Here is a 12637-nt window from a genome sequence, read left to right on the forward strand (position 1 = left end):
ACAAATTGGAAAACCAAGATGTTGTTAGCAATACCAGTTCTAGCCAGCGTAGCCACTATTAGGAATATTAACTGATAAAAGGTTACGGCAGCTTTTTTAACGCCACTCTGATTGAAGTTCAAGACCAATTTTCTAATGACCAAAACTGAAGGACAATATTATTTTGCCCAAATGTTTACTGTAATATAAAACATAACTGGTTTTGTCCAGTGAAAAAGTTAAATTATCTACTTCAAATGTTGCAAAAAACCCAACCCTTTTTAGAGTGGAACACACTAAAGACAATGAAAATATTATACAGTCATAAAAGTACCTATTTGGTACTTACCAACAAAAGGGAATTATCTGGTATTTCTGACTGGATTTAGTGTTTCTCAATCTGCATGTGAGATTCCACTGATTGGATTCCCATCATGACGTGTTTAAGAAAAGGAATTTATTAAATTATTTCACAAAAAAATAGATGTTACCAATTATTTTGAGGTTTTTCAATGCAAAGCCAGAAAAAAACAATTCAAAAAATCCCACTTCGCATGTCTGAAAGACTTTTGAAATTTTAATTTAAGCCAATTTCATTCAAAGTAAGGCCTTGTTTTTAGATTAATGAATTCAATACCCTAAGACTTTTTAAGGGTCACTGGGCACCTTGTGATAATAACGCATTAAATCATATTTTGGGCATTCAAGCACCATAGCAACATGTCCACATGTAAAAGTTGGGCAATAGCGTGTGTATGAATGTTTTAGTGAGACACAAATAAGAGAAAAGTGCTAATTAACATTTTACTGCTACAGCTTTCACTACTGTTGATGCGTGGAACAGCCATCCTGCATTTTGAGGTCGGGGTTGGTGAGGTTCATCCAACTCAACAACCCCAAGACTTCAGGGGACATTTCAGTTAAGATTATGTGACTGAGAATTCAAAACTTCTGCTTTCTAAGTGCAAATGAAATGCACCACGAGTGCAGAAAAACAGTATCTGGCTTTCACCCATGATGCAAGCACTAGCAGCAGGGGTGGAGGCCAAACAACGTTCATTTGTACACACTGCGATGACACAGAGCTAGTGAAAATTGGTACAGTTTCCCTTTAACATCAACCAAATAATTGCTACAACTTCATCAGACAGCTGTTTCTCATTGCCCCTAAAAATCCGACACACCCATTAACTTAGAGATGATAGAAACCACATTTCTTTCTCATGCCATCAGACATTCTTAAGGCTCCATGTATTCCTGTATCACACCCCGAACGCTCAATCAAAGTAGTCCTCTATGTCAATGTCAGGGTTAAGAAGGTCCTCGCCGTACCGGGTCAGATCCATCTGGTTGAGGATCAAGTTCTCAAAGGTCTCCTCCAGATCTGTTTCCCCGATCAGCACCGCTCCCGCCATCCTACCTCCACTGAGGACAACCTGGAGCAGAAATGAAGGGGTTAACTGTCTGAACGTGAGGCTAAACATGATGATTTCTTCACTGTTGAATTAAATCTTAATAATGACAAGGAGACACATCTGCAGATATATCTACTAAAATTCCCCCCCAGACAGATTTTAATGTATGTAAAATATTTTGTTTAATATTGTTTTCCCACATGAATAGTAAACTAAAGCCACAGCCTCACAGTTATATGCCTCCGCAAACCAGTCAAGTTGCAATTACAGTTTACATCCATGTCGGTGAAAACATGGATGCTTCACACACATCTTGAACCCGGCAGCACAGATCTGAATCTGACCTGAATTATGGCGCTGAATAATGGCCAGAGGGGTGTTTTTGCAGAACAATATAAAGTCACGGCTGACCTGTGACCTTTTAGATATAAATTGTCATCATTATCATCTTGTCCTATTAGACATTGATGGAAAATTTCGTCACAATTAGAGTATGAATTCTTGAGTAACGTGTTTTGTGAGGTCACAGTCACCTTGGGTCCAAGTGGACGTTGGTGCCATTAAGAAATTCTGGATTTGGCTTCTGGCCCGCCCACCACCGCTGCTTGCTCTAGGTTAAAAGAGCCAGTTGCGCCAAAATGGCCAGCGTTATAGATGACATCAGCTAGATTTATACTTGTTTGAGCAGATTTATCAGAATGTTGATTGCAGTTAGCAACTTTTATTTGTTTTTGTTGTTTGTTAGCTTGTAGGCTAACTGGCAGTGGCTGACGCAGCGTTAGTGGTTGTGATATGTACTATAATATCTGCTACGATGGTACAGTGTATATTAGGTGTAATTAGATCTGTGATGGACATTTCAGGTTTCTTTGCTGGAATTTGCATTACGGGCAGTAGCTGGTTTTTATATTAGTGATGTATCTAATCTAGTTTGACCAGCATATGTTTGTATCTCAGATTATAGGGAAAAGCATGCACATCGCTCCTTTCAGGAGAGGAATATGGAAACACCACTCTAGTGACAAACTTTGCACAGATAGAAGTCAGTATAGTTAAGGTCACTTAAGGAAACATAAACAGCGGAAAATACATTTTTGAGGCGAAGGGGTACTTAAGAAATAACCATCTGATCCTGTTTTGCTTCTGGCTCATTCGCAGCATTAGACCGCACCCACAGTAAACAGTGGTTTCTTTCACATGGCTACAAAAATTCTAATGACACATTTTCTTGATGCGATTGGCAGCACAAGAATGTCTAACAGCATCAAAGCAGCATGTGACTTTAATACTGTTTCATAAAAGGCAGTACATTTGTGTGTGTAATAAATCCTTTTTTTGATGAAAGTGAATCAGTATTTAAAAATGAGCCACACATATGTTACACTGGTGCTGTTTAACCCTTTAAAACCTGGAGCAACATCACTTTTCTTTTCCTACTTTGACAAGTATTTCAACCCTTGAACAAGAAGGAAATCGGTGCAAATTCTTTAATAAACATGGGAAAAGTGTCACTAAGCACTTCAGTAAGAAATGTGAGAAAAAAGGGAAAAGAGAAAAAAGCTAGGGAAAAATTATATTTATAGCTAATTGTAATATTAACATATTTAAATTCATGTTACAGCATTATGGGAAAAAAGACCTTTTATGGGTGATTTCCTTATTTTTCTATGTGTTTTCTTGTTTGTTTGTTTTTACTAATTTTCATGTAATTTTCTTTAACTTTTTAAAATTATTATTATTTTTTTTTACAAATTTCTTGCTAATTTTTGGGTCATATCTTCTTTTGTTGCTCATTGCTTTCTTCCAATTCCAATTTTTTCAACACAACCTAGCAGAAGCACTTTGTTATCCACTGCAGTATCACCTTGACGTACTCCTGGCCTTTGGTGACGCGCACCAGCAGCTCCTGGTCGGGCCCCAGCCCCTGCCCATTAAACTTCCCCAGCAGGACCACCTGTGGAAGGACCAGCAGACAGGAAGTTGTTTAAACGCACAGCTTGAATTAGACTGGAGGTAAGAGACAAGGGGGCACCAAGTCGCACTGTGAAATGACCGTAAAGGGTTTTGAAATATGCGCAGTAGATGATTAACATACTGGTTATTACTGGTTAAGCAACGCCCCTGCAGTAAAATGTCACGCACCTTGTAGTTGAAGAATTTGGTGATGTGTGAAAAGAGTTCGAAGCAGAAGTCCAGCTCTATTGGCTCAGACAGGACATGCGCCGCCATGCAGCGGCCGGTGTACCAGCCCATCTGACGGGCCTGCGTCCACAAACGCATCTGCATAAATAATACATACTATGTGAATTCAAATTATAGAGGAAATATGAAACTGTTTTTTAATTTCTATCAATACCTATTTCAGCTTCCCTGTTGAATGATATTAATTCAAATAGTTGGCTTATATTAATGCTGATAGCACACATCGGCTTTTTACAGGACAAAAAAGTTATAATATTGTATATTTTTACAGATGTGTGTTTTCATACTCATTTACAATGGCCTGCCCTAATAGCAAGTGCTGTGTGTAAATTCATTATCCAACGAATAAAAGGCTATCAGAGAAAGAAAGTTGGTTGTTGAGTGTCATTCCTAGGTCGTCAAATTACGATGCTTTGCAGATCAGTTCTACGATCAACCCAAAATGCAAAAATATTTGACAACCTGGGAAAAAAAAAAAATCAACTATCTTTCTCCAGATTTGCATACTGACCTTAAACTCAAGGATATCAAGTTTGTCTTTGAACTTCGGTGAAATATTTACAGTACACATGTTTAATGATTAATGACACATCAGTTTAATAATTTACATTTGTAAAGCGGTGAGCGTTTTAGAAGAACAATTCAACAAAATCAAATTGGTTTGAACTGGATTATGGGCAATGTGTTGGAATAAACAATGCACAGGATCTCTGCTTTGAAAGAACTGAAATTATCAAAATCATTTTCAGACGGCATCTTTACAACCCTAGTAGATATTCAGACACGGAGAATGACATAAGGAAAATAATCAGGCACTATCTGATGTACGTGAGTTTCTAAATAAACACAGGCTGATACAATCATTTGTCATGTTACTTTACCTGCTGCCACATCGGGCTGTGTTCCCAGCATGCAGTGCACACATCTCCTGCTGCATACACATCTGGCTCTGATGTCATCATGTGGTCGTCTACTTGCAGGCCGCCATCATCTGCGATAGCAAACTAAATACATGAAACCAAAAAAAGGGATCACCGTTAAAGCCACAGTTGGTTTTTGTCATATTGCTTAAACTGTCACTACATGCTGTACAAGTACATGAGACTAATAGTCTGTGAATGTATTTTAAATTCTTGAGTTATGGCCAAAAACATTTTTGTGAGGTCACAGCCACCTTTAAGCACCAAAATCTAATCAGTTCATGTTTAAGTGAACTTCCCTTTGAGGCATTCTTGAGATATCGCGTTCAGGAGAATGCCTGTTTCCTGCTGCTCTAGTCAGTGGGTCACAAACTTTCTCATTTTACAGCTAAACAGCACACTAAATTATTTTTCTGAAAACATTTGAGGCAAGAAATAGGCAATGCAGTAACAGAATCTTGATTCATATTTGGTCAGCACTGCTTAATTTTACAGTTTTATCAAAGTTTTTTCCATATTCACAACACAGGAGAAGTATAACACCCACTTCTTCTTGACAAACTCATGCAATACACAATTTACTCTGGTTTTTCCCAACTGCTGCAGTTGCAGCTGCTTGACGGTTTAAGCAAAAATGACAAAAATTTATTTTTATAAAAGTTACCAACTTCAGCTTTAATCTCTCGTCTTTGTGAAGTTACTGACTTTATAGATCTAAGTAACAGAGTGGAGTTTAGTTTGACCAACGAGTGAAAGTCATACAAACATTCTGATACAATAAGACACTGGTATTAAAATGATGTTTTGAGCGTTTTGGAGTGCCTTATGATATTAAAAACTGGATTTTGAGCAATAATTTGTGTCTGCACTAATCTTAAATAGGTGTTAGAGATTACCTTAGTGGGTCCTGATGTTAGCTGTTACCCTTGTGTGCTGCTAATCTTGACATCTTATAGTATAGTAAATTGTATATGTTGTATTGCACTTTGTATTGTGCAGTGTTTTTTCTTTTATTGTGTAAGGCATCTGTGCTTCATCAGTTGCATTAATTGGTATTTCATATTGTAATTTGTATTGTGCAATGTGCACCCACTGGTCTCTCTAGCGTAAGGAATCTGCACTGGTAAACTGATCAATTTTTAAATCTGTGTATTGTGTATTTCATACTGTTGTGCAATTTTCAGTTACTTTTTATACTGCAAGAAATCTGCATTGGTCATTTTAACTGTGCTGACTTTTGCATTGCACAGTGCATAAATAACTGCACATGTAACTTTGTCATAAGGATGTGGTTACTGTGTATACCGTGTTGTGTTTTGTGCTGTCTGGTGTGTGCCTAATATCCTCTGTTGTGTGGGACGTCTGTTTTTCTTCTGTTCCGTATTGTTACTGTATTTTTTGCGTCAGTCAATTCGTTTTTAGACTACAGATGGAAATTAGCATCTCACTAAATCTGGTGCAACTATGTTTTTATTGCTTATAAATGATCAGTGTCAACGCAGGCTGTCCTTTTTCTAAATTAAATAAACTAAACTAAATACTGGACTCTGCAGCACTGTCAACATGTAGTCTCATTAATATTCTTACCATGTGCAGTGTCTCTTGAGTTTTATGTGTTGCTATTGACAGTAATAAGAATAGACCGTAAAGGCATGTCATGAGGGTTTATTGGCAGGTATGGCTGCTAAGAGTCACACAGATCACATATTTTATTCATAGTTAAAATCAGACATAAAGATTTGGTCTTTGGTTTGTCTTTCAAAGCTGCAATCAAGTGCAAAAAATCTATATTATATTTGTGTTCACAAAAAGGAGAAAGAAAATAATATGCAAACTCTTTGCTTTAAAATGTCACTAATTTTGACACAATGTGCTAATGAAAGCTTATCTGTCCTTCAGTGACATCTAGAGGCCTTCAATTGCACTACTTAACATCAAACTTGATGCACATGAAGATGTAAAAGAAAAGAGAGCAAATTTTTCCTTTATATATGCCTTCCTTGAATAAATGTAGTCCTTATTCACCATTTGATAAGCTTTACGCTTAATGTGACCATTTGAAGTCTCTCTCTCTTTCTCTATCTATCTGTACTGGTACTTATTTCTTTTTTCTATAATTCGTTATGGTTGGCATCAGAGCACCCCCCCATCTATTTTTTTATATGGGTGAGTTTACTTACATTGTTACCATGGAGAAATGGCTCAGTGTTCGGCACGACACCAGTGGCACTAACAACAAAATCACAGCCAAATGTTTTGCCGTTGGTGAGCTGGATGTAAACTGGCCAGGATCCTTCTGAAAGGAAAGCACAGCTCGCTGAGTGAGGAGTAGTAAGGAAAAAAGGGAGCGAGGAAAAGGATGAGTCCAGATTCGAGCAGCGGGGCGTGGTTCTCACCATTCTCGGGTCTGAGCGTTTTCTGAGGGGAACTGAGCAGCTCCTCAGAGGTGAAGATCTTTTCCACTTCACACTGGTATTCCAGTGAAACTCTGCGGGACACCTGAGCAGAGCAGCAGAGAGAAGAGACCCGGGATAAGAGGAGGAAGGTGTAACATAACATGAAGGTCAAGACATATGAAGAAGGTAACATCTATAGAAACAGACTAGCTGCACACACTATCTCACCTGCTCTGCTCCTTGAAGAACTAGTCCTTCATGCCAGTCTGGGCCAAGGGCACTGCCAGCCTCTGTAGCACCAGAACCCTGCTTTCGAGCGTTTCTATCTGGAAATTCACACATAAAAACAACAATAGAATCACACTGCAACAGATTTTAGTGCTGCATAAGCAAAGAACAGAAAGGCATGTGTCACACTAAAGGTAAGCTGAAGACCTGCTGTGAAGGTCTGGGGTGCTCCGGGTGCTGGTTCCTCTGTGGTGTAGCGAGGTCTCTTACAGGAAGCAGCTCTTTGTGGTTTGTCCGCCTCCAATGACGGAATGAGGAACTGTGCCGCGCCGGCGTCAAAGAAGGTGTTTCCTATGGCCTTGTCCTTCACAGCCCAGATCACCTCGCAGCCCTCCACTTCATATCTAACCACAACATGTTCAGAGACCTTGAAGGACTGGACGGCGTAAAAAATCTCTGAATATGATGGTAATATCATATGAAGGGGTCTTATACAATCTCAGTGCTCTTCAGCTACATTACAATTACAATACAAACGACAAAGAACACTATCACACATTACGCCTCATTCACAAACACTGTGTAAGTACAAATCTGGGCTTAACTCCTGTATATGAACGTTAAAGTAGAAATCCGGGATTCATCACTATTTTCTTTTTTTTACTTTTTTCATTCTTTAATGAAGGCCTGGCAGTCTTAGAAAATGTAACACACACCTCTATTTAAATGCAGAGCATGTTAAAAGTACATACTAACTTACTTACTTACTAATACTTACAAATGCATGCACCTTTTAACTTAAGATTTTGTTTAGGCATTTTGGTTATAGTTTACTTACACTAATTCAAGGGCAATCCCTCCGTTGCCAACAACAACAATTCTCTTTGCTTTGGATAACCGCTTCTGAAACTCCTGAAACACAAAAACAAGGAAAACTGTTAAGCATCAATATCTGTGTGCTGATTAATCCCTGACTAAGGACAGGGTGTCACAGTAACTTCTTACATTGGTTCCACTGGTGTGCAGCACAGGTGAATTTTCACAGGAATAGAGGAAAGGATGAAAATACACACACAGAACAAAACACAAACAAAATGAAATTGGAGTATCTTATTGTCTGTAGAACAGGAAGCTTCTCGCCACTGTAAGAGGGTCTTACTTGTTAAATGTCTTAAGGAATCTCACACCTGCATGTCAATGACAATACACACATCCAGAGTGATGAGACTGTACCTGGGCGCTGTCTGTGTCCCGTATCCCCAGGACATAAGGGTTGTCCTGGGTTAGGAGTTTGGGTCTGCCCCCACTGCAGATACACAGCTTCTCATATCCAAAAACCCGTCCATCTGCTGTTTCCACAAACTGAGAAAACAAGGAAGAATGGAAAATAGTGATGAAATGTCACATAGAGCTTTTTGTTTCTCTTGTTCCTTTTCAAAGATCTGGGTTCAGTTTTGGGCATAAGACTTTTTTTTTGTCGCATCAGTCCTATAAAACAGCACTTTGAACAAATGTTGTAACCATATGTCCACCAGGTGGCGATAGTAGATAGATAATAAACAACAAGAAATTGAGTCTTACTACAAAAATGAGCCATATGTGTCATTAATAAAGGTGGTTACTATAATTACACTAATGAGCTATTTTCAAAATACCAAACCATAAAATGAAATGATTTGGTTCATTAAAAAATAATCCAAAAACTGTTCAGAGTGAAAACTAAGTCAATCCAAGAAAGTCCCCAATTTCTCAGTTTTGAGATCAATAAAGTATATCTATCTATCTATCTATCTAAGTGTGCAAAGAACTTTTTTAGTACCAGAGCAAATGTGATTTGAGAGTTTCTTGGTAATTTCTCTGAACCAAAAGCAAAAAAAGAGATTAAAAGGAGATGTGTCTCTGTTAAATTTCTCTCTTAAAATGTGAAACAATGCCAATGTAACATTAAAAATATGTGATTAATTGTTGGTTTTCCAAAGAATGGCTTACAACAATATTTTTTTAAGGTTACAAGTCTGAATGATTTATTTTTATTCTTAAAAGGGTAGATTAAATTGATAAGAATGCAGGAGAGGCAAATATGAGCTTTTGCTTCTGCCTGAGCCGTTCCAGTCACTATTTATCACATAGACTGGTGATTTTGCTCATACAGTTTGTATTGTTTGTACTCATTGTATTATGTGTAATGACTGAATTAAAAAAAATACTGTAAATACTGAATAGCAGTCACTAAAAAGCCTTTGTTGAGATAGAAGCAGGAAATATCAATCTAAATTGTGTTGAAACATACAAATGTTACCAGAAGTGTTACAGTTTCTTATCAAATCTAGCATACCAAACCAGAAACAATACACAACTTCAAACAGAGCATTACATATAACAAAAATTATTGCATTTATACACAGCATTTTGATTTATCAGTTGCCACTACAGTCTGTAGAAGAGCTACTTACATGTGACTGTGTGTTAAGTGATTTGACAGCAGAGTGGATGACAGTAAGGTTGGGAAACTTCTCCTCTAAAACACTGGATGATCGCTCCTCCACATCAAACTCTTCCAGCGTCCTGGACACCTTAACAAGAAGACCAAAGCAGAAGATTAGTGGGTGCAAACTGAGCAGAATGACATGTGATTGACTAAATAATACAAAAGTATATTCAGGAAAAACAAAATAAGTCAAACTATAAAAGTACAGGCGTCCATGCATTCATTGTCTGGGAGACCAAGAGGGAAACAAACCCTCTCAGCCATTAGTGTGTATGTATAACAATGTTGCCCCATACACCATCATCATCATCATCATCATCGTCATCATCATCATCATCATCCTGACCTGTTTATAGTTGGTCACCGCCTTGATATGGGGACCTGCTGTAATCAGAGCCACTTCAGCTGACGGAATCTGGGATGACAGCTGCCAATGAAGATTAATTTTTAGTAGTTAGCCACATAAGCTTAGTAACCTCGCCCAGGTTAATAGATATAATATGTAGATCTAACATGTTACTTAACAATTCATTTTCACCTGCTCAACACATGTCACACCGGCGATGCCACCTCCCACGATCACAAATCTGAATGTTTTCTCTTTTTTGTCTGCCATTCCTATGGGGAAATTGCTAAGCTAACGGTACTTAGCTAACACTGGCTCCCTTCGCATTTTCAGTCAAAGCTGTCGCTATATTCTTTTATTTCTCAACGTGGACAGGCTTGATAAGTATTTAAGCACCAGCTGGTAATTCGCAAAAGTGTTCAAATACTTTTCGATAAGTCCAGTGATAGCTAGCTGGCCATACTCTCTTCAGCACATGACAACAGAGCACTAAAAGCAGCGTAACTTCCGTGTTTACAATTAACTACGGCAAGCAGCAGGAGCGCTTTTCAGAGCGTATGGGCTGTGCGCTTAATAAACTGAGAAACACTGTAGGTCCATGAAAGCAAGTATATATCTCATGCTGACGATAATATAACAATAGTAATAATGTGAAGTTGTTATGTAAATTCACTCATCTGCTGAAGGCACCAGCAGGTATGATTAACAGATGGAAAATGGAAAAATCTAGACTTATAAAAACCTTTTTTTCACAGCGATGATATACACACTAAGCATGGCGCACTTAATAGTGTATAAATACTTTTTTATTGTTATGAGTAAAACGCATGTGTTCAAAGTTCAACTTAACGTAAAAGTACAAAAGTGGGAAAGAAGAAGAAGAAAAGAAGAAAAAATATAGCCCAATTAAAGTACCAAAAGTAAAAGTAACAGTACTCCTTATGCAGAATGGCCCATTTCAGACTGATATTAGGATATATAGGATATTAAAGGACTGTAATTATTGATGCATGGATGTGTTTTTTGTTGTGTTTGGGTTTTTTTTACATAGAGCTCATTTTAAGTACTTAAAATACAATTTCATGCTGTTTATATAGAGATAATTTTAAGTAGTTTGTATGCTGTTCCATCGGTGTGTGAGTGCGTGTGAATGTATAAAAACATAAAAGCAGGAGACACCTTGTACAATAGCCTCGGCCATCAGTGTATGAATGTGAGTGTGAATAGGTAAATGTGAATCATAGTGTGAAAGTAACTAAAGCTGTCAGATCGATGTTGTGGAGTAAATGGGGTCCCATTATGCCTAAAAAAAAAAGGGCATAAAACACAGTTTAATCACACATAACTGCAGTGCTCTCACAGTTAGTTATTTCCTTGTGTAACCACAATACAGATTCTTATTTTTATTACCACCCTATAATTAAATTTGTTATGTCTTGATTGTCAAAATAATAAAAATATCAGTTAATGTGCTTGTCAAAAATAATTTTAAGAGAGTTCCATTTGATTTATATTAGAACTGCAATCCCCTTTAATGAGCCAGTATGAACAATAAAAAACATTTCCAGTTTCTCACACCAGACCTTACAGGCAGAGAACTGTGCATAGATTCTGTTATTAATAAATACTGAATGCATAAGTTATGTAAGTTGCTCTATTATATGGAGATTGTTAATATGCATCTATTGATGGAAAGAGTAGACTAACTGCACTATATTTGGTCTGTTAGAGGAACATTTGTCAGTAAAAGGATGTTATGTTATTGCCAGCATCAGAAAAAAGTTGATTTATTCTTTGTCTAGTTCCAGTCGCTGCATTAATAGACCTGTATATTAATTGTGCAGTGGGAGCAGGTACGAGTCCTTTATGATGGATTTTGGTGGCAGGGCGACCCTCTTGTTTATATTTGGATCACAACTGCATCTCCAATGTCAGAGATTAATGTGGTCGCGGGTTCATGAATCAGATCTAAAATTCCATCAAAACATTCATCCCCCGTCATTACAGCAGCGATAAACAACTCCCCACCGGATGACAGTTGAAGTACAATGCCATTTGTAATTTTACATGAAGTAATCGACAGATCTTGACACAATCCGCGTTCTCTGTCAGGGTGTTTTGCAGATAATGGCTGCATTGTTTTTGGGTTCATCAGCAAAAGCTGGCACTTGTTCTATTTTTGAAGACCCTTTTATGCCGGTGTTAACCATGCATGGGAGTATTGATGTCAGCGTCTGAGATGACTGGGTCACTGGTAATCAAATACAGGTCAATGCTGTGCGTCATACCCCCCTCTCTTGATTTTCATTACGTTACCCTGAATAACCCCTACAGCAGCGGTGTCAAACTCATTTTAGCTCATGGGCCACATACAGCCCAGTTTGATCTCAAGTGGGCCGGACCAGTAAACCCTTTCCATAATCATCCATAAATAACAACACCTTAAACAATTTCTCTTTAAATGTACAATACGTTTCAGTTTTTCCACATTTAGTAAGTCTACAGTATATTCACTGTCATTAAATGTGCATTTTGCCACTCCTGGATTGTAATGCTGGCCTCTCCTCACCAAACTCAAGTGATTTTATGAAGAAAGCAGGTTCCGACAATATTTTATTAAGACAGACGTCTCGTATATGTCTCAAAATACAAATGGCCCTATC

General features: G+C 37.8%; 1 protein-coding gene across 3 annotated transcripts; it reads right to left on the reverse strand.

Annotated features, from left to right (window-relative positions):
• Positions 1-488: 488 nt before the first annotated feature.
• On the reverse strand, positions 489-10476 carry pyroxd1 (pyridine nucleotide-disulphide oxidoreductase domain 1). 3 transcript variants are annotated; one of them, XM_042511240.1, is made up of 13 exons: positions 10167-10476; positions 9975-10055; positions 9594-9713; positions 8374-8502; positions 7979-8052; positions 7348-7544; positions 7141-7238; positions 6913-7015; positions 6697-6809; positions 4478-4600; positions 3537-3674; positions 3259-3348; positions 489-1415 (listed from the first exon to the last, which is right to left on the reverse strand). In XM_042511240.1, the coding sequence occupies exons 1-13, from the start codon at positions 10242-10244 to the stop codon at positions 1257-1259; spliced, it is 1503 nt and encodes a 500-aa protein (XP_042367174.1). In that variant the 5' UTR covers positions 10245-10476; the 3' UTR covers positions 489-1256. The 3 variants fall into 3 exon arrangements, with proteins under 3 accessions (XP_042367174.1, XP_042367173.1, XP_042367175.1); XM_042511239.1 differs by having other exon boundaries at positions 6697-6812; XM_042511241.1 differs by having other exon boundaries at positions 1292-1415; positions 3269-3348; positions 6697-6812.
• Between the last annotated feature and the right edge of the window lie 2161 nt (positions 10477-12637).

Source organism: Plectropomus leopardus, chromosome 22 (assembly GCF_008729295.1).
Source record: "Plectropomus leopardus isolate mb chromosome 22, YSFRI_Pleo_2.0, whole genome shotgun sequence".
NCBI classification, from domain to species: Eukaryota; Metazoa; Chordata; class Actinopteri; order Perciformes; family Serranidae; genus Plectropomus; species Plectropomus leopardus.